The sequence below is a fragment of the Puntigrus tetrazona genome, chromosome 21 (assembly GCF_018831695.1).
Source record: "Puntigrus tetrazona isolate hp1 chromosome 21, ASM1883169v1, whole genome shotgun sequence".
Taxonomy (NCBI): domain Eukaryota; kingdom Metazoa; phylum Chordata; class Actinopteri; order Cypriniformes; family Cyprinidae; genus Puntigrus; species Puntigrus tetrazona.
Genome location: NC_056719.1, coordinates 3,319,976 through 3,347,698, shown reverse-complemented (window position 1 = coordinate 3,347,698; position 27,723 = coordinate 3,319,976). Strand labels below are relative to the sequence as shown.

General features: G+C 36.3%; 6 protein-coding genes and 1 long non-coding RNA gene across 8 annotated transcripts in view; 3 read left to right on the top strand and 4 right to left on the bottom strand.

Annotated features, from left to right (window-relative positions):
* The first annotated feature begins 5,668 nt into the window (after positions 1-5,668).
* Positions 5,669-8,820, top strand: LOC122326851 (vacuolar protein sorting-associated protein 29-like). 2 transcript variants are annotated; one of them, XM_043222049.1, is made up of 5 exons: positions 5,677-5,769; positions 6,647-6,658; positions 7,900-8,091; positions 8,176-8,411; positions 8,498-8,820. In XM_043222049.1, the coding sequence occupies exons 1-5, from the start codon at positions 5,767-5,769 to the stop codon at positions 8,676-8,678; spliced, it is 624 nt and encodes a 207-aa protein (XP_043077984.1). In that variant the 5' UTR covers positions 5,677-5,766; the 3' UTR covers positions 8,679-8,820. The 2 variants fall into 2 exon arrangements, with proteins under 2 accessions (XP_043077985.1, XP_043077984.1); XM_043222050.1 differs by lacking the exon at positions 6,647-6,658 and having other exon boundaries at positions 5,669-5,769.
* LOC122326952 lies at positions 8,734-10,714 on the bottom strand. The gene is made up of 6 exons (XM_043222180.1): positions 10,691-10,714; positions 10,243-10,368; positions 9,756-9,882; positions 9,496-9,652; positions 9,333-9,415; positions 8,734-9,209 (listed from the first exon to the last, which is right to left on the bottom strand). The coding sequence occupies exons 1-6, from the start codon at positions 10,712-10,714 to the stop codon at positions 9,094-9,096; spliced, it is 633 nt and encodes a 210-aa protein (XP_043078115.1). The 3' UTR covers positions 8,734-9,093.
* A 295-nt stretch (positions 10,715-11,009) lies between these two features.
* Positions 11,010-11,438, bottom strand: LOC122326852. Its single transcript, XR_006247518.1, has 2 exons — positions 11,133-11,438; positions 11,010-11,042 (listed from the first exon to the last, which is right to left on the bottom strand). It is a non-coding gene; the product is annotated as an uncharacterized LOC122326852 (long non-coding RNA).
* A 33-nt stretch (positions 11,439-11,471) lies between these two features.
* On the top strand, positions 11,472-14,142 carry LOC122326951 (GPN-loop GTPase 3). Its single transcript, XM_043222179.1, has 8 exons — positions 11,472-11,519; positions 11,670-11,778; positions 12,519-12,686; positions 12,769-12,893; positions 13,040-13,155; positions 13,247-13,343; positions 13,837-13,966; positions 14,135-14,142. Exons 1-8 carry the CDS (start codon positions 11,472-11,474, stop codon positions 14,140-14,142), a joined length of 801 nt encoding a protein of 266 aa, XP_043078114.1.
* A 756-nt stretch (positions 14,143-14,898) lies between these two features.
* Positions 14,899-17,273, top strand: LOC122326785 (actin-related protein 2/3 complex subunit 3-B-like). The gene is made up of 7 exons (XM_043221930.1): positions 14,899-15,041; positions 15,484-15,583; positions 15,711-15,787; positions 15,995-16,069; positions 16,146-16,266; positions 16,399-16,493; positions 17,004-17,273. The coding sequence occupies exons 1-7, from the start codon at positions 15,036-15,038 to the stop codon at positions 17,064-17,066; spliced, it is 537 nt and encodes a 178-aa protein (XP_043077865.1). The 5' UTR covers positions 14,899-15,035; the 3' UTR covers positions 17,067-17,273.
* Positions 17,274-17,893: 620 nt separating this feature from the next.
* Positions 17,894-21,199, bottom strand: LOC122326784 (ubiquitin-conjugating enzyme E2 G1-like). The gene is made up of 5 exons (XM_043221929.1): positions 20,930-21,199; positions 20,096-20,198; positions 19,845-19,942; positions 19,595-19,773; positions 17,894-18,871 (listed from the first exon to the last, which is right to left on the bottom strand). Exons 1-5 carry the CDS (start codon positions 20,970-20,972, stop codon positions 18,815-18,817), a joined length of 480 nt encoding a protein of 159 aa, XP_043077864.1. The 5' UTR covers positions 20,973-21,199; the 3' UTR covers positions 17,894-18,814.
* Positions 21,200-27,685: 6,486 nt separating this feature from the next.
* The window catches only part of LOC122326950 (histone-lysine N-methyltransferase EHMT1-like), a 22,024-nt gene continuing 21,986 nt past the window's right edge, over positions 27,686-27,723 (bottom strand). Inside the window, exon 28 of the mRNA XM_043222177.1 lies at positions 27,686-27,715. Coding sequence (XP_043078112.1) covers positions 27,686-27,715 — 30 coding nt within the window. The remainder of the gene's footprint in view (positions 27,716-27,723) is intronic.

Genomic DNA, 27,723 nt, shown 5'->3' with positions numbered 1-27,723 from the left:
TTTTGGGGTGGCATGGGGTCTCTGTTTCCTCACCACAGGTCTAAACGGTGGTTGATGAGTCAGTGTTTTGAGGTTAAGAGACATGAAATTAAATGAAACTCCGTTTTTCAGCTCTGAAGGGAATTAAGAGCTTGGCAAGCAATGGAAGCAATTATGCCCTTAGAGAAGGAGAGGTTTGCTTTCTTTAATTTTCCTTTGTTAATGTGTGGGGGTTTTGATGAAGTCAGACTTATCCTGGGTCTTGTGAATAATATTTTCTTCTTCATTCCTTATGCTAAAGCCTGCATGTTCTGGAGTGTCACCTCATCTCTAATCAGGAAAGGACATTTAGATGTTTCCACTAAGTTATTTCATGCCCACCAAACTTTTGGGCAGGGTCTTTGTGTATCAACAAAAGGAATAGTAATATTGTAATCATTTACTCACCTCATGTCACTCCAAACCTGTACAAGTTTCTTTCCTCTGTTGAGCGTAAAAGAAGACATTTTGACGAATGCTAGTGATTAAACAGTTAATGGTACCCCAGTGGGTTTCAACAACTGCGTGGTTCTTCAAAAGAAACTAAGCCTGTTGTCTGGATTGCTACGCATTGGATAACCTATAGCATATGTGACATAATAGGGATAAATAAAAGAGGCAAAACTAACCGTGACTTTGGTGGGGTATACAGACAAGATGCATTTTTACGAATAGATGCATTAACATTAATTCACAGCTATTTATCTATTGGTAAAATATAGAATGAGCAAATTACAAATAAATGATTATTTGATACATGGAGAAGTTGTCGAAATGAGTATATCTCAGTAAACAAAGTCAAATCAAAGTACTCAAATGATTGATTTCTCACTTTCTTTACTAACTCTATTAGCATATTTTACTTATGTTGCACTGACACCTAGCGGCAAAACACAAAAGCAAACCTTTCCATCAAAAATCATTTCATTCGAGTTAAGATTTCAATATCACATAGTGTTTTTAAAAAAAAAAACCTCTGCGTAACCGAGGCTGAGTACGTGTAATACATGTCAGATCGATGTAAGTTTACAGGTTATGTTTTATATGTTGTAGTTTTATACTATTTATTAATCATGGTTTTAATGCTTATGTTCATTTATAACTGTGTCAACAGACCAAAAACGAGGATACGATCTGAACATCTGTTAAATTAATTCAGTTCATATTCACCAGAGCTAACACTGCTGCTGAGTATCCATTCAACAGCAGTATATGGCCATATCAGCTTGTTCTTATTATGCGTTTTTTATGTCCTTCTGACCTTTTGGTGTCAGAATCCTGTTTGTTTCCTATTTGGTTGCCCCTGCTATTAGCCATGTGTTTTTTTCTAATTTCTATCTCTTTTACCACTCATCTTTTGCGCCAGGCCGTGCAGAATATTGTCTTTCCACCCAAATATATCTGTTTTGGACTGCGTGGTAATTGGCTCTACTTTCTGCTAAACCACTCTCGTTCTATAGCTGCTCTAAACTGGATTTATCAGTCAGTGAGAAGCTAAAGCAAAAGGAGATGATCCTGGAATGTTAAAATGTTAATGAGAGAACCGGTTAGTAATGTACTTTGTGAAACATTTATTTTTACAGTTATGGCATATGATGACAATATTGTCACACTGTTTTTATATGTGAAGCATAAACACTTTTTCCCTATAACAAAATGCTTCTCACTTCTCTATATTCCTTTTCAAAGCGGAAAGTTAATAGAATGCATTGTATCATCGCTGATGATGTCACAATCGACCTCCAGCCGTTTTAGATTACAGTTTGTCTTTAAACTGTAGAAAAGACTTTTGCAAAGTTAAAAGCCGTTGAGCTGAAGTCGTGAACACCGTTTAAGTCATTAAAACAACTTTCTGCCCAGATGGATCCTGTGAACAGTAGGCTATGTTCAAATTAATATTGTATAATTCGGAATGCACCATAATCTACACACAATTAGCCTTAATAAGGTTCATCTTGATATTAATGAATCAAGTAACTAACCGAAACCAAGTATCTCCACCCCCGTTCACAGCACCTGACCCTGAGCCTGTCCCAGGTCCAGCAGGTTCATGTACAATCAGTCCCTCACATGGCTCAGGTGAATTTGAACCAGTTTTTTGTTCCATGTTTATGGAAACATGGAACAGTACATTGCTTTGTACATACTCTGCACGCTGACTTTTTTTTTACATGGATTTTTTTTTATTATTATGTCTATTCAGACACAATAAAAATGTTATTTAAACAAACATGCTGTTATCTATCTTTCAGTACATTTGAAGTATCATATGCTTAATGACCTTGGAAAAGGATCCTATGGCTTTGTCAAGTTAGCAATTCGTAAATCGGATCACCGAAAGGTACAACACTATATCTTTTTGTGTGTGTGTGTGTGTGTGAGTACAGATTAGTGAAGATCTGTGTGATTAAGTTGAAAGTATCGTTGCTCTTCATCTTTTCAGGTCGCCATCAAATTTGCTCCTAAACTTCAAACCGAAGACAAGGATTATCTTGTAAGTTTGAAAAGCATAATGAATGTCTATTTAAAATATCTGAAGCACCAAAAAGGACTCGCAGAAATGTTTATATATTTACATTTATTATATTGAAATAACGAGATGCTCTCAAGCTTACCTGCGGTTTATACCTTTGTTGTAGGTGGGATATCTCTACTGTGGCAGTTCAGAAGTAGATCTGATGAATATGATGAAGGAACCTCACAGCCCTCACATTATAGAGTTGCTCGAGTGGTTTGAAGACCAAGATAATGTTATTTTGGTTATGGAGTATCCAGAGCCCTGTGAAACACTGTATTGCTTCATTAAGCACAATACTGGACGTCTAGAACACAGAGCTGTGCGGATGATAATTGTTCAGATTGTCCGGGCTGCAAAGGATTGTATAGACCATGGAGTTTGCCATGGAGACATCCATTCTGGAAACATTCTGGTCAATACAGCATCCTTGAACATTAAGCTGATCGACTTGGGTGTGGAATACGAATCGGTGGTAAGTGTCTTGGTCTTCTTTTTTTTTTTCCTTAATGCGTTTGCATATTTAACTGACAGATTCCTTAATAGACAGCAAGTGTTAATTATGAAATGCAGATTTTCCCCATTGAATGTGACTCATTGTTTGCTAAAACTATATCTCCTGCTGAAATAACCAGAAGAGTACCCAAACCCTGAATTGACAATATCCTCACAAACGGCCCTCAAAATTACGATTCAGTCCGTGGGCCATGTTCTCAGAGAGGTGTTAAATTTAGCCCACACCAGTGTGCCTGAAGGTGAGATAATAACACTAACAACACAATGGCATTAACATTGTTTATATATATATATATATATATATATATATATATATATATATATATATATATATATATATATATATATATATATATATATATATATATATATGGTGTTTTCAACTAACCAGCTTTCTTCTAAACATTTGTACAGAATTCCAGGAATTTATTAGCTGGTGCGAACATTATGAAAGACAGCTTAGTCCCAGAGATATTTTAATGCACCCATGGCTAAGAAACACTCAGTGTCAGACACAGAAGAAGGAAAAACAGCACAGGCAAAGTCTCAGGGGCAGTGACACAAGCAATGGTTCAGAAACAAGCTGAGCTGAAACCAACGAGAGAAGCAGTCAGTGAAATCCAGGAGAAAAGAGCACACGGAATGCCAAGAAAGAGCCACAGCCTGACAGCTTAGGATGAAAATGTTGCTTAGAGTCTAGCTGAGAAAGATGTTAAACATTTTAAAAGTATTTATTAAAAATTGTGAATTCAAAAATAAACAAACAAATAAATAAATACATAAATACAATGCATTTCTGCAGTAATTCTGATTATGCTGCTTGTTTTGAAACTTAAGTGTTACTACAGTCAATTAAATATGATTCACTCAGGAACAATATTTTCTTCAATAACATAAAAATAATATTTTTGTAATAGTAGTCATATTGACATTAGAAGTTTGCTGAAGTCCTGAAATTTAACACAATACCACAAACTAATTTTACTATATTATTTTATTTACTTTATTTAACATTTTTGTAGGGCTGTTTTACTATTTATTATGTTTACGTTTTGCCATGATACAAAGTCTCCAGGAGACTGTGGTGATGCCCTTTTTTCTCAGAGATCATGATTTCTTTTAAAAATAATATGTTCAACAATTAAAAATGATTTTATCAAAACTAATGCTCATTTTTCTTTTTTCGTCAAGTTAACCATACGCTATACACCATTTTTTTTCTTTTTCCACCACTTCTACCATTAGTAAAAATCCTAATAATAATAAAATAAGTAAATAAATCTTCTTTGCCATGGTTGGTTTTTCGCATGCAAGTACTGGTAATTTACAGTAGTTTACTGTAAATGGACAGTAGTGAGCAATGTATCTTTTCCATACTCCTTCACAATGTTTACACATATTACAGTAAAATACTGTTCAAATTACAAAAAAGTTGCCTGTTCTTCTTTGCCTTTTTTGTTTGTTTGTTTGTTCATCCTTTTCTCCGTTTGTACTATGCTTGGAGATTTTAAATCTCTGCCTGCTTTGGAATTATCTGCACAAATTTATCTTGCTATCTTTGACCTACTCTTGACCCTAATTTTGTTCTTCCCCATTAAAACCTACTGCACATGGATTCTCTTAAGTCTCTAAAGGGAGATACCTGGTGATATGACGCTTGCATGCAGTTGCTCAAGCATACCATGAAGCTCTCGCCGCATAGTTTTTGTGGTAATATTAATTCCAGTGGAAGTTTAGAACTGGTGACTTCAACACAGCATATGTCTCAGCAATCTGTGACTATGCTCAGTGACTTTATGTGGACTTCCACTTCATGGCTGAGTTGCTGCTGCTCCTAAATGCTTCCACTTTTCAATAACACCCCTTACAGTTGACTGTGGAATATCTAGCAGAGATGACATTTTATGAACTGACTTGCAAATGTGGCATCACAGTAACAACCTGAACTTCACTGAGCTCAATAATCAATTTGTTTACACATATAAATACATACTGTTTGGCTTGGTGCTTATTTTTATACAAGTGTGGCAATGGGTCTGACTGAAAAAATAATAGTTTTTGGTTAATCAATTTTAGTGTATATCTACGACTGCTGATTTGTTTTGAATGTAAAGAAATCATGTTTGGTTGTTATATGAAACACATGTACCCGTTTTACTGTACATTTTACCGTTTTACTTTTACAAAATAACTGTAACTGGTCTTGTAAGTAGTGACTGTGTATTTAGAATAGCCTATTTGAGACACCAAAATCTCATGCAAGTACACTAAATGCAGTCTTCAAATGTTCAAAGCTAAAATAGCCTAGGCCACATGTCTTACTTTCGATTAATTATATTTCCATGCATGGTATTTTCAGCTGGTATATTGAAGCGCATTCAACATGCAGGAATGCAACCACGAGTTTTGCGTTTCAAATGCATTAAAACAAACAATTAAAACATACACAATTATATACACTAAGTTCAATAAAGAAAAGAACATCTTATAAGTAATTTTCTCGTAACTTTAAATGTTTAGATTGGCGCCAGATGGCGTTGTAGTCCTATCTCCTTGCTGTGAGTTGCCAGGTGCTCTTTTTATAAGCGAATTTGAGCTCCCAGCTTTTCAAACCAGCAGGTTTATTTTCCTAGCGTGATCTGGCAACATCTAGTTTCTGGCCTTACGAGTCAACATCAGCTTCCTGAGCTCCGTTTCAAACACGCAGCTGGGCAAAAATGGTACGTGTTCGTTTATCAGAACCGGTTTACTTATCAGAAAATAGTCTTCTGTTTTAATTCACTGTTAAATCCATGCGTCCGAGTAGATATTTAAGATGCTTTCCCAGAAATCTGGCATTTTAGAACAGAAGGGTCACATGACAGCAGCGAGCTAGCGCTGCCTGAGTGATTCAGCCCCTGTTCGCAACACTATCGAGTCAGGATGTATTTAGTCAGTACCTTTTAAATAGATTAAATCAATGACACTCGAAGTATATTCTTTGTATATAAACCAATTATGCTTTTCGGTGTTGCGATACTTGGAATAGTGTGTTAATACGGACTGCTTAGTCCAGTAGTTTGCTAGCCTACAGTGGCTAACATAAAACTGTTAATCTTGTATACTTTGTTACAAGCGTTCGTTTACAAAATGAAATGTTTATATTAGCAGTACAGCCAAAGCAATTGTTTTTTTAAATATCGCTATGTATTCATTTCACAGTGTCTTGTCTGTTAGGCGTATAAGCCTGAAGAGGAACGTTTTAAAATGTATTTGTACTGCAATAAACACCGTACCAAATCATTACATTGAATAGTGCGTTGAAATCGAATCGTTGTCATTGAAATGCTTTTGAAAGTGATCCTGTGTTCTTATGGGAAGCCTCATCAGCTCTTCCTCCAAGCTTCACACTAACCGCCTGCAAGTGCCATTCATTCACCAACCACAATCAGCTAACATTGAATCCAATTTTTGTTGAGTTGATATCACTCTGTTTCAGTTTTCTTTCTGTCTTTCATCTTTTTGTATGTTTTTTTGTTGTGATCATGCATCCACATCCCCTCCCTCACACCCTTCCTCACCCACTGTACCCCATCCTGACCTCTGCATCGTATTCAGGCTGGTCACAGAGTAAGTGCTTCTCCAGACCTCTTGAGCTCACGGTTTTCTCAGTTTTAGACTAGCGCTGCTGTTTCCTCTGGGCTGCTGAATCACCCTCAGTCTTGCTTTCTGTTTGCATTGCTCTGGGTTTGTAATGTTCTTCATCGAGTAAAACTCATTTCTGTGATCACCAGGTAGTTCGTAATCGAATTATCAGATTGCAGAATGATTGAGAATTGAAGTGACCATGTTGAGAATATATTGTCCTGTTTCTTGTGTGTGTTTTGCATAATGCATATTTTATAAACACTGTGAGGTATATATTAAACACAAAGTAAATGGAGTATCATTGAGACTTGGTAAAACATACTGGTCTCATAAGAATATCGGCTTATGTTTGGAATGGCACGCTAATATACTATATTTATTCAGAAAGCTGCTCCGTGCTTCCACAAAATGCAGTGAAAAAGTGCAATGCCATCCTGACTATATTATGCCTGCCTCTAGTGTGTGTGTGTGTGTGTGTGTGTGTGTGTTGTATTGCATTTGTTGTCTCTAAACAGTCTTTGTAAAGCATTTCAGAAGCTCTTAAGTGCCACCTCTTAAGTGTAAATTTGTCATTAGAAATAAAAACGGTTCATTTGTTTTGTGTCCAAATGTCAGAACTTCAGCCAGTCAAATAAATAAGTGAATATATTGTATACTGTGTCTCATATTGCTACATTCTAGAGTAATAATAAGGCCGCATCTGAAATTGCGCATTCTCAGAGTAGGTGCTTCCTTTGAATAATTTAATTTCGCTTGTTTTATGAATACTATGGACACACCACTTTTACCTACTATATTAGAGGAAAGAATGTGATTAGCTAGCATGCTATTACAAACATAGCCCTGTTATCTTCAAATGTTCAGCTGTTTTGTTTTTTTTAAATTAAGGAAATCAAAGTGTGTTGCAAAGATCAGAGCTTTCTATAGTACCAGAGATGTGATTCTACATTTTGGCTTAGGCTTGTATGTGAACGGTTTGATCTCAAACTGTTTTAGGTGTAGGCATATTTAACAGAGCTTACAATCTTAGAATTAGCTCTCTTGCTCCAAGCTTCGACTTGATTGCTGTCTGAAGAAAATTTGACAAACTGCTTCCGAACATTCTCTCCTTAATTAAAGATTTTATTCAGACAGCAATGCTTTGCTTATGACTCCACAGTTCCTTCACTCTCAGTGTCCAACAGCCAAGGTCTGAACGCTAACATGTTTTATTTCGCCATTAGCTGGTCCTTGTGTTAGGTGACCTTCACATTCCCCACCGATGCAACACCCTGCCTGCCAAATTCAAGAAGTTGCTAGTGCCTGGCAAAATTCAGCACATCCTCTGCACCGGAAACCTTTGCACAAAGGAGAGCTACGACTACCTGAAAACACTGGCTGGAGATGTGCACATCGTCAGAGGAGACTTCGACGAGGTTGGCTTTTAGTTCCCATTTCTGTTTTTTTTTTTTCACAGTTGCTCGTGCACTCTTTGCTCATTGCTTGCTTTTAAATGGCAGAACTTGAATTATCCAGAGCAGAAGGTGGTAACAGTGGGGCAGTTCAAAATCGGCCTCATCCACGGACACCAAGTGATCCCGTGGGGTGACATGGCAAGCTTGGCACTGCTTCAGAGGCAGCTGGATGTGGATATCCTCATTTCTGGTCACACGCATAAATTTGAGGCTTTTGAGAATGAGAATAAATTTTATATTAACCCTGGATCTGCCACAGGGGCCTACAGTGCACTGGAAAGGTATACCATTTACTTTTATATCCTCCGCATCACGTCATATGCAGTTGATTACATGGATTATTAGTGACCGAATTGTCTCTTTGCAGCAACATCACACCATCGTTTGTTTTGATGGACATTCAAGCGTCTACCGTGGTAACGTATGTCTATCAGCTCATTGGAGACGACGTCAAAGTCGAGAGAATCGAATACAAAAGTCTTAAAGAGCGCGGATGCTGTCGGCTGCCTTCTTTCAGGATTCTAATCTTGTCATTCCCTCTCACCTGAACGTCACAAATGCTGTATCATAACGTTACGCTATATTTTAATGTAATATATAATACTGTTTATATGTCACCGGAATGTCAGCATTGTGGTTTTGGCAGATGGTTGTTGAGGATGCAATAATGCTGCATTATTTGCATAATGTTAGTGAATTAGTCTTCTACATATGTTATGTGCCCCATTAATTTTTCAAGGCCCATGTCAAGTCATCTTTCATAAAATAAAACCCCACATCACATAAGCAGTGTAATTTTGTTTTTGTTTTGTTTTTTATTTTATAAGAAAACACAGAATGCACATTATTAAAATGACTATTTTGAAATGTCTGGAGAAGCTTTTTACTTAAAACTGGGTACGTTTTAAGAATGATCTTGATATTTGGATTTCGATGGTGACAAATAAAACCTAGATTGATGTGTTAGCTAAGGAATAGAAAGTCCTCATCGTCGTCTTCCGATTCATTGAAAGATAGGCCACTCATGTGTCCAGCGAGGTAAGAGTCCCATTCAAAGTCGTCCTCCCATGGATGCGATTCTGCAAATTCAAGTCCTTTTTTTAATAACGTTTAGTACAAAACACCTGACTTTTTCATAATATCAGGATTGTAAAGAATCCTATATGTTACACTATTTTTAGTCTGTAATGTAACTAACTTACCCCGTGACGAAGCATGTTTTGCATTGCTAGTCTTTTTCTTTCTTGAATGTATCGTGTTTGATTTTGCTAATCCAGAGGACATTCTGCGCAGCAGCTCAAGATTAGTATGACAGCTATTTCTTTCAAGTGTTTAACATTTTTGCAGGTGACATTATTTACTTACCTTTGATGCTTCGCAATTTTTGGTAAAGTTGTTTTTTTTTTTCCACTTTCTTTCGTCTTGCTCTTAGGTGCACTTTGGGAATTTGTCGTGTGCTCTTCTTGCGGAGTGTATGTTGACATCTGCACCTTCACATTTAGATTCACACTTGCATCTGGCACTAAATATGAAGTATATTATAAATATGATGCATATTTCATTGCAATGAAAGGGTCTTGCTAATACAGGTAAATGTGCTTATGTTATAAGAGGCGATGGGTCACCTGTCCTGATACAGCGGTGTAATACATTCATATAGTGTTGACATATTAACTGTCGCATGTGCTCTTTACTGTAGGCCTCTGCAATACTATACAGAAAACGCTTCTGTCCAGGTGTAAGGCTTGGGTGCTGAAAATAAAGATAATACAGATTTTGAGTTACTTGGCATAAGGTCCTGATTTTATCAGAAATCAAATATATCAATAACTTGCAAAAAAAATAAAAAGATTTCAAATAATTATGTTTTGTTATAATATTATTATATGTTTCTGTAATAAATCTTTATGTTCACAAAGGCAGCTTTTTTTTACATTATAAAACTTCGTTATATCTTTGCCACCACAGCAATAAATGACTTTAAAGGACTTCAAAATATAGCCCAACAGTTTAATTGTAATAATATTTCAAATATCACTTTAAAACAATAAATACTTCACAAACGACAAAAACTCTTAATTATTGTAAACTTGTAACCAGTTCATGAAATACCTGTAAAAATGGAGCAGCAGTTATGGTCTTAGGGATATGAATAGTTTTAATGCCCTGGTCTTGTTCTGACACTTGTACAGTTGCGGGTCTTTGTGTTTTGTGTCCAAATACAGAGTTTGTTTTTGCCTGGATAAAAAGAAAAGTTAAGTTACTATACATATTAGAGCCGCATTTCTCCAGAGGATTGTTTGGAATGCCTGTTCGGTCCTACTCAATTGGGTCAGAGACTCTGGTTACTCTGTTCAAATTATACAGGTGTAATGTTTCTGTAATTTACACAGATTAAGCTTAGCCGTATGGAAAAAACCTGTCAGGTTGTTAGGGAGATAAAAATTGTTGTGTTTTGAGTTCGAACTTATTGTACGTGCTATTGCAGATATATACTGTATTTGTAGATATATATAACAGGAGTGCTGTAAAAATGCAGTGATGTGATTCAAAAACGAACAATTTTATAATAGCAGTGCATCATCTTACGTATTTATCTAATTTATACAAAAATTCTTTATAGCATGTGAGTGTTTGCTTGTATGGGACAATAAAATTACATAAAGTAAAAAAAAAAATAATTAACTGACTGACTTACAGAACTAACTCATTTAAGTATCTCTGCAGTTAAAACAGTGTGCAATTTAAACTATAAAATACTTTCTAAAAAGAATTAAATTGTATATGTATAACTACAGACCATATTAGCAAATACAGCGCGAAGGCAGCTAATCTGACCGATTAATAAATATTTATGGATATAATAAATATTTATGAACTTACCAGCTTGCACATGGTTGAGACCAAAAGGCCTGTCAAAACATTATAATCACAGGAAATACATAATGTGACAACACGATAAAGTAATTTGCATAGCCGTTATGCGAAATTCCGAAACTTACCTTAAAGGCAGAAGAGACTTTTTGTGGTGCAGACGACTTTTATCGCTGTTTTCAAGGAATTTAACGTGCTTTTTCATGCCGGAGTGCTACCTGAACTGAGACTTGTAGAATATTTACAAGTGATATAAGGCGACCTGTAATCCCATCCGATACTGCGCGTGCGTGCGCGGGTGAGTTTGCAGTGTTTTGGCCTCAGCTGGCTTCCGTAGGCGACGGAAAACAGCATGGCTACTGTATGTATTATACGCATAACGCATTCCTGAGGCAAATAACTCGTTTTGTGTTAAAAAAGAAGGAAAACGGCGTACCATCTAGTGTTGCTGGAGCAGGAGAGTTAAAATGCCTCGATTCGCGCAGCTAGTGATGGGTCCGGCCGGAAGTGGAAAGGTAATTTAGTACCAGGAGAACTAGTTAACGTATTCAATTCTACTAACAATTATGATGAGTACAATACTAGAACAAAAAAAATATATCGTTGCCTATGTCGTTGTATCGTGATTCTTATATCGATTTATTTTCTGTATATTTTTTTCTCAGAGTACTTACTGTGCCACAATGTTAGAGCATTGCCAGGCCCTCAACCGATCAGTACAGGTGGTGAATCTGGATCCAGCTGCAGAGCATTTTGAGTATCCTGTCATGGCAGGTCAGGAATCAATGTAGATACACACAGAGAGACTGAGAGTAAAACACAATTCCCTAAGATATCTCAAGCAGCTTATTTCAGAAGGTTTTTACGATCTTGTAAACGCCTGTTTGACTGGGAAACTGTGGCGTGCACAGTGCGTCATTGTTTACATTGTTTTAATTATGTGCATTGAAGAAAAATAAATATTTCGAGGTTTTTAAAATAATAATAAATGAGTTCTGAACTTTTTGTAAGTAGTATAAAAAGATCAAATTTATTACAAATGAAATTACCTTAAATTTCTAAATATAGAAACATTGTTTTCATATAGAAAGATTTAACTACAATATTGTGGTTTAGCATTGTATTTTTTACATCAATAAAATTAAGAGAAACTTATATAAACTTATATAATAGGAAATGTATTTTGATTGCATTACATGTTTTAAACATTAATAAAAAGTCATAAAATTTGATACCCCTACCTCAAAGCCAGTAGCCTTTAATGTCAATTTTTTACATTTTATATTAAAGGGATGGTTCATCCAAAAAATAAAATTTTGTCATTTAATCTTTGTCATTGCAAACCAGTTTCTTTCTTATGCTGGACATAAAAAATGAACTTTAATAATACTTATTTTTCCACTATGGAAGCGAGTGGGGACCAACAACTTAGGTTTTTCAAAATATGTTCATCTTAAGAAAGAAATCGTGAACTAACATTTAATGTGTTCTGTAATAATTTTCACCGTGTACAGACATTCGAGAATTAATCCAGGTAGATGACGTTATGGAGGATGACTCTCTGAGATTCGGCCCCAATGGAGGACTCATCTTCTGTATGGAGTACTTCGCCAACAACTTCGACTGGCTGGAGGAGAGTCTTGGTCACGTGGAGGATGACTACATACTGTTTGATTGCCCTGGTAAGAGGTGATGTATCAGATGTGTGATGCTGTCGTGGATTGACGTGGAACGACGCTGAGCATTGTGTCCTCTGGACTGCAGGTCAGATCGAGCTGTACACGCATCTGCCCGTGATGAAGCAGCTTGTGGAGCAGCTGCAGCAGTGGGAGTTTCGTGTGTGTGGAGTCTTCCTGGTTGACTCACAGTTCATGGTCGAGACCTTCAAGGTAATGTTTGGCAATGACAAAAAATGACAAGGAAATAAAGCGAGCATGGGCTGGGTTTTTTTGCGATTTGGTTAAGAAATGATTGAAATAATAACCTACATTTTCTGTTTGTTGTAACAGTTTTTATTATTATTATTATTATTTAGTTCATCTCTGGAGTTATGGCTGCTTTGAGTGCTATGGTGACATTAGAAATCCCACAAGTCAACATAATGACCAAAATGGATCTGCTCAGTCCAAAGTCTAAGAAGGAAATAGAGAAGTATGTTCATGCAATGTCATCCATTTAGACTTTACTTCCCACCTTGATTTAGATGACAGACGTGTTAGATGTGTTTTTATTTTATTTGCAGGTATCTAGACCCAGATATGTACTCAATGATGGAGGACAACTCCGTATCTTTGAGAAGCAAGAAATTCAGGAAATTAACAAAGGCCATATGTGGTTTGGTAAGTTATAGTTATAATAATATGTATTATTATACATATTATTATTATTATTATTATTTTAGGTTAGCTGTGCTTAAAAAATATATATTATTTCATAAAAACATTGACAAAATAAATATAGTTATCTTAATTTATATGAAATATTAATTTTAGTTGTACTAAATAATTATTTAAAAAAAGGTTTTTAATAATGATAATATAATAATTATTTTATTTTACAATACAACACTAAACCAAAGGAGACCTAAAGCTCTCCTTTGTTGGCTACAGGTTTTACAGATCTGGTAAAATGCTGTATTCAGAAGAATGTATCATATATGTGTTTATTTAAATCACAGTCATACATGTTTGATAACTGCACTAAGCCATCTAGCAATTTATTATTTTTTCCTTTTTGATTAATCATTCATCCCTAGCATTTTTATAATCATTTTCAGTATCTCGTTTTACAATTATTTTGTTGAAAATTACTAACATGGCACTGTTTCTTTAGATTGATGATTACAGTATGGTTCGTTTCCTGCCCTTTGACCGCACTGATGAGGAGGGCATCAACATTGTCCTGCAACACATTGATTTCTCCATACAATACGGTGAAGACCTGGAGTTCAAAAGAGCCCAAGGTCTGTTTAAATTATTACTGACATATTTTATGAACTGACGTTTGATTCAAATATATATTTATACCACTTGTTCGTATTAAAAAAAATGTTGTTTAACCTAAATTTCTTTTAGATTGCACCAAAATTAGCATTTTGCGTAACTGCTCTTTTTTTCACCCTTTTTTTCAGGAAGTTGATGGGGACCCAGTAATACAAATTTTGATGAGTTCTTCCAAGACAGAGATGATTCTTGAGTGAGGACAGACATCATACTTCAAAGACAGACATATTTGTTCCACTAATTAAGAGCTTAATTTATTGAAGCTATATTTTGTGTCACTGTCATTCATAATGCAGTTAGCTGAAGGATGCAACCACAACCCGAGCAATGCCTCAATCTTAGCAGAGTTTTATAAAATACAATCCATTTTTTTAGTAGCGCATATTTATTTTTGCAATAAAAATATGGAAATGACAAATGTGGTGTTTTCATTCAAAGAAAAATCCAGCCATTACATCCAAATTTTTTTAAACGATGTTTGGAGTGAGAATGGGCCACACATTATTATTATTATCTGAATACTTTAGGTCAGGTGTGGGCCTAAGGGTGATGATACATGGGGCAATATTTTGAGCTTTTTTGAGGAATGAGGGCTGTCCCGTTGAGAACGGGTAACAAATTTCTGTTTATATATATATATATTGAGATATGTGGAAAAGTTGCTTATCTTTATTAGTTATTTAACAGTGGACTGTTAAACCTATATGTTTGGCCTCAGTCATCAATATTAAGTTGTATCGTAATGCACTTAAGTATTGTCTTTGTAGTTTTTGACGGTTCTTGAAATGGGTGTGTGGACATTTTTTTAAATGGCAAATGTAACATTACTTAAAATAAGTGATATTAAAAATCGTAAAGAATTTTGAGGGGAAAAATAAACGCATAGCTGAAGGGCGCCTCCCAGTGGTTGTGTCCGGAAGTTGTCCTGGAAACTTCCTGTATCGGTGTTGGGTGGGACAGCGGAAGCGGCGGCTCGCAGCGCTGACATATTCATTTTTGCCTGCCAGATTTGGGACGTATTGTACCAAGATGCCGGTAAGAAATCGTTTAACGTGACAATTTAGACGGCGGGCGCAATTGTTTGCTTTTTGAGCAGTTTATAGTGCAGCGTTTTATAGCAGCGGCGACTAGAAAAAATATTTTAGCGTTATTAGCCACATAGCTAACCTACTCATCACCTTACTCTGGCTATTTTTCCTGCAAATGTAACCGTTTTACAAATACACATTGTATAATGTTTTTTTATCTTTATGCGTTTTTGCCAAACATGTATATGTAAGTGACAGAAATGTCTTGTTAGAAACGGAATTCGTGCATCTGTCCATGATACAAACAACTGGATTTCCTCATTTGCGTTCAGCTCGGAGATCACAGATTTTCTTTTAAACGCTTCATTTTGAAACGCATATGCCTCGTCAGATAAATATCACTAAGTAACTCTTGCATATTTTTTTTTGTGATGTTCTGCTCTGTTCAGGCTTACCACTCGAGCCTGATGGATGCGGACACCAAAATGGTGGGAAACATGGCATTGCTGCCCCTCAAAACACAGTTTAAGGGTCCTGCTGCGAAAGAAAGTAAGAAAGTTTGCTTGATTTCAGGCAGCCCTGTGAGATCAGAGTTGTATGTGGTTCTTCCTTAAATGGCCATCGCTTGTAAAGAGCATTTGAGACATCAACTCTTCCTTCCTGTTTCTATATTCAGCCAAAGACACCGATATTATTGATGAGGCCATCTACTACTTCAAAGCCAATGTTTTCTTCAAGAACTATGAAATTAAGGTGAGATGTGTGACCGTACGGCATGCTGTGCTGGAGCCTGTAAAATGCCGTGCGTGTCTTAACATGCATTCATACTTCTGACCTGAGAGAGAAGAATACATACATAATCTCAATGTATCCTGATTTTTTTTTACCTCTCAAAATCAGATTCCTTTTATTCTTAAGATGTTGTATTGAATTGCTTGCTTTTTTTAAAACTTTTGTTAGAACGAGGCTGATCGAACTTTGATCTACACCACACTTTACATCTCCGAATGCCTCAAGAAGCTCCAGAAGGTAACTGTTGAAGAATAAATTCTCGGTTTATGCTTCATACGTTGTCTAACGACAGTCTCATAAATTATTAATAAAAGTGCAGTTCGAGGGTCAAGGAGAGAAGGAGATGTACACGCTGGGAATTACCAACTTTCCCATCCCAGGAGAACCTGGCTTTCCTCTGAATGCCATGTACGCTAAACCCTCGAACAAACAGGAGGAAGGTATGGCACACAACGGTCACAGCTTACCTGGGTCTGGTTTCGCGCATGCACTAAGAGCTCCTTTGCGATGCACATGTTAGACGCTTTATTGTCGATGACAGAATCTAGACACCACGATTTTCTCCTGAACAGAAACGATGAGGGCTTACCTGCAACAAATCAGACAGGAGACAGGACTGAGATTGTGTGACCGTGTGTTCGACCCTCAGACAGACAAACCAAGCAAGGTGAGGCATATTGAAATAGCAGTCAAAGCAAGAGAAGCTTTTATAGGCATTTTATTCATTTAGTAAATTGCTAAAAAAAAAAAAAAAGTGCATTGTGACATTTTAATGGCAATTAAGTACAGTTTTCCCACAAGTCTTGTTACTACAGTGCAAAAAAAAGTTAATTGTAAGAATTTTTATGAAAATGAAACGTATTTCCTCAAGTCTGTATAAGATATAATTTTAAATGGGTATTATTTTTAGTGTATTGTATATAGAATATAAACACGTTTCTTCCCAAGTCTTGTTACAGTAATATTACAAACCAAAAATGGTTGCGAAAAACGTTTGTTTTGTTTTTTTCTATTGTGGCATTTTAACATTTAAGTCAAGTCCTGTTACTGTAAAAGTTACATTTAGTGATTTTTGTTTTTGACAATTAAGCACATTGCTTGGAGACAAATTACCAGCATCTTGTTTAAAATTGATATTAAGCTACAATCAAATGTTGATCATGTTTATTTTCTGCAGTGGTGGGTGTGTTTTGTGAAGAAACAGTTCATGAACAAAAGTCTGTCTGCACCTGGCCAGTAAGAAACCACTCAGGATCTCTGGTTCTGCGTGGGACGTGGATGGGGTTTTTTCTTTTATTTTCTGTCTTTTTTTCTTTAATGTGTATGTGAGTGTGTTTACTCTAAGATTTTTTTACTGGTGATATCAAGTATATTTGACTTCTGGCCTGTCATTCGAAGCAGAAGCCAATCAAATAAAAATCTATTAAAGAGAAACAAGACAACGGCATCTCAGTATTTCACCTTATTCAGTATCTAGTATTTTATTTCAATCAACAAAACCGATTTTAATAGTTTCAGTTAACAATAACAACACTGCTTTGTGTGTGGTGAGTTCATAATAGTTTTATTTGTCCAAACTTAATAAAGAGCATAAATGATTGCTGCAGAAATTACATTCCTCCATATTTAGTGTTCAAAAATCAGTATTCTGCCACACAAACTGGAGAAAAGTGAGTTTCGCACCAGTAACACACCACCGAATCAAATCAAAATGTGACTGGAAATGCACAACTTATTGCTTTAAATTGTTTTGTGTCTTCGGAACAATAGATTTACATTTGCATTACACAACACCCAACGAACCTCACACAGACAAGATCCTAAATTTGCGCTGCCAAGAATCATATGCACCTTTAGAAGTTATTGAGGTAACTGCTTTTGACATGACTGACGCAAGACGAACGGTAAGACAAAAGGCGACACTAAAAAAAGAGAATAAAACATAAGGACAAACTAGATACGTAAGACAAATGCTACATTTTAATGAGCAATTACATGATGGGACCTTCGGGGAACAGAAGAGTGAACAGGATACAGTCATAGATGTGATTACAAAAACTACATGTGGGGGACGTCACAAACAAATGACTGATAGAGCTATGGTACAATACATCGTATTTACATACACAAAAAATACAGCTTTTGAGCTTACCATTTATACAAAAAATATTCTCTGTCTCTCATGCAAATATCTAACTTTTTGGTTTATCCAAAAGAGGATTCCAGCTCAAAAACCGACTAGACATTGAGAAGGACTTGACATCACTGAATACAATTTTCCTTTCTGGTAGGAGAACAACTTAAGGCAGCAGAGAAAGAGACGGCCCTCTGAGAGACATCTGCGGTATTGTTTTGTTGTTGTTTTTTTCAAGGGAACAGGGCTGTCCGACACGTCAGTGAGAAGGGAAATCAGCATTGATTCTGACCATCAGCCTCTACTAGTACCATAAACGCACAAAACACGCCAGAATTGCATAAAAGACTTTGTTCAAAATCGATGGCTCAGTGGCAGATAAAAAAAGCGAGTCAAAACACAAGTGTCATGCAGTACATTTCATCATAATTAAGATAATAAATAATTCAGACACACTATAGGGTGGAGGGTAATTGACATTAACAAAACGTGCTATAACTCACACATTCAAATAAAAAAAAAAAAATTATTATTCTATGGTGGCTTTGCTCTGATATCCCAAATGGTGCAAACCCAAATAACCGGTGACTAAAATAAAGGTGATTGCCTATTAAAGTTTGTAACTGGCATGTCCGGGGGTGGTTAGAATTCAGTACAGGCGATTATGCTTTGCCTCACATGAATGTGATCCAACATATCAGTGAAACCTATTAAACTGATATGAGCTTGTCATGGGTGTTAAAAATCAAAATCCTCACACTGTCTTTGACCTCAAGATATGGAGATGGGAACTGATGTGTACCAAACGAAACAGTGATGGGGCGTCTAGTCGAATGCCATTTCTTGGCTTTTCCTCACACAGCGGGCGACTTTCCTTTTGAACTCACCGCTTGATCCTCTCGCCACTCTTTCTGCAAATCAATAACAAATGTGAGACTTTCAGTCGTTAATATGCATTCAAAAGCCTAATTAAGTGACAGTTTAGAGTAAAATTATATAAAAAAAAAAATTTGTTAATCAGCAAATATTGGATCTATGATGGTCATTAACTACATTTTTTTTAAATCCAGGATGGATTCATTCAAATGTTTAAGTAATATACTGCCATTAATGCTGTAACAATTTTTTACAAATAATAATAGTGTTACACTAATGTATTATCCATAAGCCAACATTTTAGAAAGGCTGCATTTCCTAGATAAAATAAAACTCACGCCATTTAGTACATATTGAAAGGATAAAGTCACCATGAAATCTAAATTTACCTTATTTTTATGAAATATTTCAATGTTTAGTACAAATGACAGGGTTCTTGCATGTTTTATGTAATGTATATTTAAGGTATCTTTAAAACATATTAAAGACAACTTCAATAATAAACCGAAGGTAATTTCCCTAAATGTAAACGATCTAAGAATTGACGAGAAGTTATTTTAGCAGCACTTCATAATTTGACAACATAACCACCAACAAATCTCCATTACTTTTGCATTAAAAACAAACAAACAAGCAAAACTACTCCAAACTACAGGAATAACCTTTAACTGTACTTTCTCATCACATCACAAAAAGCTGATGTTCACCGCGATTTCATGGCGACTTTGTTCAGTATCATCACAAATCAATAAACTTACAGCCGCGTCCACATTGGCTGGCGAGTCACCATTGGGGTCTGCTAACATGGATATCACACTAATCATGATGGTCTCTACGGTATGGATGGGCAGCCAACGCTCCTCGGGTTTCTCATAGCCAAATTTGTCCTCTCCTGGCTCATGTAGGATGGAAATGCACACATCCCCGTTCTTTGCGACTGGTTAGAGATGAAGAACCATATCAGTGCCAACCTCTATGGGGACAGTGATTTCATCAACATGCACTCACCATTAGGATGCCAAATCTCCGTAATAAACTTCATCTTGGGAGGCCGGAGCGGGTAATCATGAGGGAAAATGAGATGCGCCTTAAAAAACCCACCTTCACTGTAAATCAGAAACAGAAAGAAAACAACAAACAAACATTGAAGTGTTTGCTTGGAAGAGATTTGCAAAATCTAGGTTAGTTAACTGGCCACTCTTATGGCTAAACCCAAACAACACATGGCTGGTAAGTTGGTAACAGGATTGGTTGCTTACAACAGTGTGTCTTGAGGGCCGATCACGACAACCTCCCACTGATAGATATCATCATCATCAATCAGACCAGCAGAAAAACCTTCCACTGGGTTTTTGTTGAGCTCTGTAAGGTGTAAAACAAAAATGTGATTAAATGTAATGCATTTATTTGCGCCTGTGTAAATTTGTAAACAAATAAGGCCAATTTTTATTTTTTAAGGTGAGGTATAAACACGTTGATCACAAAAAATAATCCATTTGCTTGTGCGTGTGTGTAGAAATATAATACGTATTGATATTTAGATATTGATAGAGAGCTACATTGGATATTGACTTACATTTTTCTGCTATGTAAAGTGAGTTTCATATTAATCTAAATAGCTATTTTCATACTATATCTATACTGTATTGTAATCACTTGAGTCATTAAAAACTTAAAATTTTTAATATTAAATCGAAATGAGTTGCCGTTTTGCTAATTTGCCCACTGCATACTAACACGTGTCAACTGATATTATAACCGGTAAACTTAGTTTATACCACTCATCATATTTATTTTAAAATACATAAAATATTATGTATATTAAATAGCTATTTTCTTAATTAAAAGGTATAAGCTTTGCCATCAACATGTTTGTATCTCACCAACTTATTAGGCGCTAGCATGCTAGCAAAGCCTTCTGACCTTATAACTTTACAAGTGGAAATACGAAGCCCACAAGCTCTTACACGAACACAGACACAGTGGGTTTCGTTACACATTGTGTAAATTAGTTAAAACATACTGATGGTACGGATAAAAATGGTTAGTATGGCATAATTCTGTACTACTCACGCTAACAGTTAGCCACCTACCTGCTAGCTGTTTTCGCAGAAGCAGGGCCGATTGCTCAGTCATTTTATTTTAACTAACGTTAACAAAATAAATAATGTCTCCAACGAAAACGGGAAGAAATAAAGTCGGAGAAATCAATGTTGGCAATCAAAGTTGCTCGACGCGCAGCACTTCGGCACTTTGTATTTGAAATCTACTTCACATGCGCCGAGAAGCGATACATGTGATACTGGCACTGACCTCAAGGCTGTGTGTCACTAGGTAGCTGCCTACTACACTAGTTGTGGGCATCTTTATTGGGAGCGTTCCGAATTATGATGACAAAAATGCCGCGCGCGCCCGTCAAGCCTAAAAATGCTGTCTGTGCAGTTGGGTCACTAGGTTTTGAAACACAGCCAAAGTAAATGGGACGAACACTTTGTTGACTGTGCTGCTGAAAATATATGCGACATTTATTACGAACAGAATTAAAATTGAAAAAGCAAATATCAAATGCTTTATTTTTAACATTAAAATTTAGAAAATACGTTTTTTTTAACTAAATTCTGAATGTATATCGAATACATACGCGATTATAAATCTGTAGCGATGTTGTTTTTAACTAAAACTAAACCCTTTAAAATGTGTTCGGTAATTGTAATAAAGCTGAAATAAAATTCAACACAATATTTATTGAAATTATGTATTAGAATTAGTAGCATTAAAGATGATGTCGCCTGAAACAAGCTGAAGTGGAAATAATGGAAATGGGGAAGCTATAAAGTAATTAAAGATAAAATTACTAATAAAAAGCATAACACAAAAAATACTAAAACTAAAATTAAACTTTTATTTAATTCTTAAAGTAAATAAATAAATGTTAACATAATATTTTAATATTATTAAACATAATAAATAAAAGTTACTTAAAACAGTGTGATAAATATTATTATAGTATATAAATAATGCTAAGGTAAAATTTCTTGTGCCTCGTGCATTTTAAAAAGTAAATTTAAAGAGTAAAGAAAAGAAATACACAAGTTCCCAAGTTAATAAATGCATTACAACGCCTCCAATTAATTTTTTAAAGCAGTGTTTTGTACAGTTAATTTTGAAGACTTTTTATGTTTATATATTTTATTGGTTTTTAATTACAACGCTGTAAGAAAAAAATATGGAAAATGTATACTGCATATTACATTACGTACCAGGACAGCACTGTCCTTTCTGCCAAGACATTTTATTTAACCCTAAAACAAAACACAATAATTCAAAATACAAGTATACCAAACTACTGAACCACTGAAAATAATCTCTACGAAAAAATCAGTACTGAGCCTTGTTTAACGCAGTTTATATTTAGCTGTGTACATCATTATAACTGCTTAGTGACAGTTCAGGTGTTCGCTGTACTGACGTTTCCTGCAATGACACAGAAAATGCACTAGGTGGCAGTCACTCCTCATGTGAACTTTTCCCCAAAACATCCCTTAGGTGAAAGTCGCTTAGTAGAAGACATTCTATGGTTTAGTTTTATTTTTAGTTAGTAATACATAATACAATTATAGCATACGCTTATTGACTTAGTAAAACATCTTAATGTGTCTAATTGTGTCTTCAGATCGGCCCGAATCGGTGAATCTGAAAGGATTTACAAAGCCTGGGCCCATCCTTTATCTTGAGAGCTTTACAATCCTCCTGACACGCCAGAATCTTACATTTGCTTTTTTACAGAACCATAAAAGGCAAATGTTTGGCCTCCTTCTCCAGAAACTGATACCAAACATAGACTGAATATGGGAAAGAGTTGTTAGCAACTGCATCTCCACATCCGTGAAACTCAAACAAGGGGATGGGTTTCTGAATAAACAGCCGTGCTCAGGTGACAAAAGGAGGACTTTGTGTGCTCTTCCTGACGTGTTTCCTTTGATGGCACGTCACGGTATACCTCTAGATCTGTCTGACGCATAGTTACCACAGATTTGTCTTGTGCCTTATCTTTTGCTGGAAATGTTTAGCATGCATCTGTCAACCCACTGTATTACACAGACAAGTGATGGTACGCCGAACACAGCACGATCTTTACGGAAATATTTGACTCTTTCTCTTGAACTGTTGGATGCCTTGTAACTGATTCAAACAATCCAACTCATTTTGTCATTCAACCGCTTGTTTAAACCACCATACGCTGGCTACACAGATCGAGAAATGCTAAGTTATTAGTTAACGGTTCTACAGTTCAGGTATTATTTTAAGAATCTTGTAGCTAATTGAAGTCGATGCAGGCATAAACCGTAAAGATTTGCCTTCCAAACAGCTTGATACTTCATTGAGATGCTGACCGATCTCCGCGCTTCTCTCAAGCCTGCTGCAATTAATGTGTCAGTCATGAGTGTGTGATAAGCGGGCTATTACTAGCTCGGCTGACCTTTAGTGAACGTGGAATTGCGTATATACAAAGGGAACGTCTTTTGCTTTATACTTTATAAGTGGATGTCATTGTAGCAGTTTATGCCCCATGCATTTCATAGTTTGAATTTAATGCATTCTTTTTAAAGCCATAGAAGAATCAGTCATCTTTAGGCCACCCGATATGTAGATGAGTTTGTTTCTTTATTGGATTAGATTTGATTCGCTCTCAGCAATGGATCTTCTGAAGTGAACGGGTGCCATCAGAATTAGAATCTAAACATCAGATAAAAACATCACACTTAACCACATGCAATCTGCTTGGATGAAGAAACAAATCATCTGCATATTGGATGGCCTGAGGCTTGAGTACATTTTTTTAGACGATGTTCATTGGGTTAACTTTCATAGAATGCATGCTTTTCATATAACCCTTTCATATAACAAAACCTGAAAATGCATCTAAGCATCCAGGTTTTCCAAACCTTTGGAATTTGGAGTTCTCTAGTCATTTTTGATTTCTGATTCAAAACAGTCAATGCCTTGAAATGATGAGCATAACATATAATTATGAAAAAAGAAGATTATTTATTTAAATATAATTTTACATTATCATGGTATATAGTTCTTTACATCGACACAATCCAAGAGCATATCAGGACCACCATTTTAGCCCCAGCTATTTTCATCAAGTACAAAACACTACAGAACAGGCTTATTTGAGGTTAAAGTTTGAAGATATGCAAGGCGGTGTCAGTCAGGAAAAACACAGCTTTACTGCAACTGTCAGAGACCTCGAACGATGGGATGTGATTCTGAGCTGATGAAAGATTATGCCGATTGCCTTTTTTGGACATTTATGTTTCCATGAGCCAAATCAACTTTTATGGAAGCACAGGAACGTCTGTGTACAGTAATTTACTTTTTATTTCTTTATTTTTCGCATTCATCCAAAAAGTGTTCTAAAGAACTTTCAGAACTGGAATCAATTAGTCAATATTTCTTGCAGATTTATCTCTCAAGTAATACTGGAAAGAACGACATTTGAGTACGTAGATTGACTTGTAAACAAGCGACGTGGAAAGCACCGTGTCATATCTCCATGACAAGCAGCTTTAGCAAAACTAATTTAGCAGTTTTGTCATCTTTTTATCTAAGCCTTTAGTGTTGCAAAACAGCTGCAGACCCTGGTCCAAGCTAATCTTATGATGTTGTTTCATTCCTTCTTTTCATCAGTGAGACAGTGTATGCGTGTGAGTGGCCTTATCTTGTATGTTCAAGTTATAAGCTTTTCTCCAAATGATGATGCCTGGGTAATGGTGAAAAGCAGCGTGCAACCCGAAGCGTATGTGAAGAAAATAAAGCTTGCTTTTTTAGACCAATCTAAAAAAAAAAATCTGTTTAACTAGCCGGACAAATCTAAGATAAATTATCTATTGAATTAGGAATGGGTTTAGAGAAAAAAAAAACAGCTTGTCAGTAAACACCAATATCTGTTTGTAGTATATATATATATATATTACTGGTAATCATGATTACTTGCACACCAAATAAAAACTTTGGTTTATATGTGTTTACTGTGTATATTATATCAATATATTAAAGCCACTCTCACACACACATACAGTATATATACATAAATATATATTTATTTTATATACACACACACACACATATATATATATATATTTACATGTATACATTTATAATATATAATATAATTAAGTATTTACCTCATTTTTAACATCATTTCTCATTTCTTTTCTTAAATACACAAAAACTTTTATTTTGGATACGATTAATTGTTGCCCAGCTTATATATGTAGGCCCACATAACAAACCTCGGGTTTATTTTACGTAGTTTGGTTACAATTTTTTCAAGTCATTATTACATTTTAGGTTGTTTTTTTGGTAGGTGCTTCGAGTCCACATATCCCAAGTTTTGGTCAATACAAAACTATTTAACGTCTCACCGCCATTAAAACAATACAGGAAAAATATACAGTTCAAACATTACAGCGCATAAAAATTTATTCACGAAACAACAAACACTCTACAAGATAACAAAAATATACCAAAACAACAAATGTTTTAATGAATGACTTGCATACGATATTCTGCCCCAACCTGGAATTACTGAAAAATCGCGCACAATTTTAGCTTCAACTAAAATGAAAATATAAGCTATAAAAACGAGAACTAAGCTAAATCTTGTTGATAGTAAAATAATAGAACCGATTTTAGACTTGCACATTTTAGCAAATGTGTGATGTGGTAATCGTTCCCTGTCGCCACCTACCGGCGTAAATATGTCGAATCTTTTAGGTAAACGTGTTCAAAAATTCAAATCGCAAGGCTGAATAAACACCCCCCCACCACCTCTATCCGTTCAACACAGAGCGCATCAGGGACATTTCTGTGCTACGCTACACCCTTCTTCATCTGGAGTGACGTCCAAACAGGGTCAGCTGATCCAAACTGACGTGACGAAGAAAAGTCAAAGGAAGAAATGGATTTCCGGAGTCCGCGCAGCCAATGAGCGCATTCCACATGCGGACAGCGAGAGCGGTGCATGCGGATCAGGAGAGCGGCAGAGCGGCGACACGCGATTGGTGCTGATGGTGCTAGAGCTGCGAACACCGGCAGTGTGCTGCAGGTCCACGGGAATGAGCCGAGAGACTAGTTAAGGGCTTCGTTTGTAAACCTAGCGCATCGTGAGGACAGCGGGACTCCCAGCAGGCATCGATAAAACTTAAAAACCGAGAACGACCAGCGAGTTTGCGGGGATGCGCGTTGTGTAATTTTTGCTCGAATCAGTCCGGGTTCGTAACTTTTCTTCTCCTTAAACGCCCGAACCGCACAGTTAACGTCGGGTTTGATCGCCGTTTTTCTGAGGTCACTACGGTTGTTTTTGGATCAAGTTTTCGTGGGTCCGAAGGTCTTGGGAGTCAGGACCGAAGGCTTTGAAGGAGCCCGCTTGTGTGGGGGTTGCGAGTCCGTTCATAATCGGCGTGTCCGTCCGTCCACGATGGAGAACGCGCATACGAAAACCGTGGAGGAAGTTTATAGCTTTTTCGCCGTGAACGAGAGCACTGGGCCTGGCCTGGAGCAGCGGAAGCGTCAGCGGGGAGAAATGGGGACCGAACGGTGAGGAGCGAGCGAGCGAACGTGGCTCGGCTAACGCTAACAGCGAGATTTCGCAAAATGTTCGCAATGTCTTCGTGTAGCGTAAGAGCATTGTTAGGCCCGCGGGAGCGCGAGCGCACATGCGGCGAGGTTCGTTCTCATCAGCCGGCATGTGTCCGAAATGAAGGCGGCGTGACGTCACTGCTGCTCGCCAGCAGCGAGTGTTCTCGTTTTAATTCATTTGGACAGCAATTAGTGCTGTAAATATAAACAACGTGTTTTGTTACGTGTTTATTAATTTTTTTCCCTTCACTTTAGTTTAAAATTTGATTAAACGTCTTTTGCCGTGAAGTTTGAATGATTCAGGATTTTACTGTACCGGAACTTTCAGGATCTAATGCACGAATATCATTTTTTTTATGTCCTCGTGCTGTGAATCTTTGGCTGTCCACAGAATTGCCTGCGGAAGAGGGTAAATCTTTTGTCATGTTTTTTTTTTTTTTTTTTTAACTCTATTTATTCATTTCACGCCTTTGTCTTTATTCTGTGTATTCACATGTTTTTGTCTTCTTTCAGGAAAAATCGCTGTGGGAGTTGGTTGTGGAGCAATTTGAGGATCTCTTAGTTAGGATTCTTCCTGGCAGCTTGCATATCTTTTGTAAGTAGCCTACCTCGATACAGTATTAATTAGAATACGGCACCTGCTTTCCAAATAATTATTTCCCGCTTTTTTCATAGATAGGTTAAATGCAGGTGGATTTGGTCGGATTCAGCTGTAATTGTTGTGCAGAGCACAAGCAGAGAGAAATTAAACTAAACTTGAAATTTGTATTTGGTTGTTAGCTTATGAAGGGGGAAAAAAGCCAAAGAATCAAGCTTTAGGCTGTCAATAAGCGATAAGTGAAAACTAAAACGCAGTCTGGAAAAGCATATGTTCCTCTCAGGTTTTTCTCACTAGTTCCAAAAATGATGTTCTAAAATGGGCTAAAATTAAAAGATATCTAATATAACATATAAACAATATTGATTTGACCGAATCTTATCCAAACAGAACCTCTGGATTCATATTCGGTTCTAATAATTGTGAATTTAATTTGTAATCATTCATGTATATGTAAAAACTGTGCCATGATGCATAGTGAAAGATATGTACTGCGCTGAAAGGTATCTGGAGTGCTCCGTGTAAAATGCTCTTAACGATATTTTGATCATGTTACAAATGCTGTCATCAGTCTACAAGTTGATGATGCCTGGCAGTTCACTCAGTGGATTTCATTTATGCTGTCTGGAGTCTTTAACA

Coding starts and splice junctions, on each gene's coding strand:
- LOC122326851 (XM_043222049.1), top strand. Junction 8,092..8,175: donor TCAGAGGAGACTTCGACGAG/GTTGGCTTTTAG, acceptor TTTAAATGGCAG/AACTTGAATTATCCAGAGCA. Junction 8,412..8,497: donor GCCTACAGTGCACTGGAAAG/GTATACCATTTA, acceptor GTCTCTTTGCAG/CAACATCACACCATCGTTTG.
- LOC122326952 (XM_043222180.1), bottom strand. CDS start 10,714: ATGATGCACTGCTATTATAAAATT. Junction 10,369..10,690: donor TGCACTGCTATTATAAAATT/GTTCGTTTTTGA, acceptor CTTTTTATCCAG/GCAAAAACAAACTCTGTATT. Junction 9,416..9,495: donor AAAATTGCGAAGCATCAAAG/GTAAGTAAATAA, acceptor GCTGCTGCGCAG/AATGTCCTCTGGATTAGCAA.
- LOC122326951 (XM_043222179.1), top strand. CDS start 11,472: ATGCCTCGATTCGCGCAGCTAGTGATGGGTCCGGCCGGAAGTGGAAAG. Junction 12,687..12,768: donor CATACTGTTTGATTGCCCTG/GTAAGAGGTGAT, acceptor TCTGGACTGCAG/GTCAGATCGAGCTGTACACG. Junction 13,156..13,246: donor TCTAAGAAGGAAATAGAGAA/GTATGTTCATGC, acceptor TTTTATTTGCAG/GTATCTAGACCCAGATATGT.
- LOC122326785 (XM_043221930.1), top strand. Junction 15,584..15,710: donor GGGTCCTGCTGCGAAAGAAA/GTAAGAAAGTTT, acceptor TTCTATATTCAG/CCAAAGACACCGATATTATT. Junction 15,788..15,994: donor TCAAGAACTATGAAATTAAG/GTGAGATGTGTG, acceptor AACTTTTGTTAG/AACGAGGCTGATCGAACTTT.
- LOC122326784 (XM_043221929.1), bottom strand. CDS start 20,972: ATGACTGAGCAATCGGCCCTGCTTCTGCGAAAACAGCTAGCAG. Junction 19,774..19,844: donor GGAGATTTGGCATCCTAATG/GTGAGTGCATGT, acceptor ATCTCTAACCAG/TCGCAAAGAACGGGGATGTG. Junction 18,872..19,594: donor CAGCCAATGTGGACGCGGCT/GTAAGTTTATTG, acceptor ATTGATTTGCAG/AAAGAGTGGCGAGAGGATCA.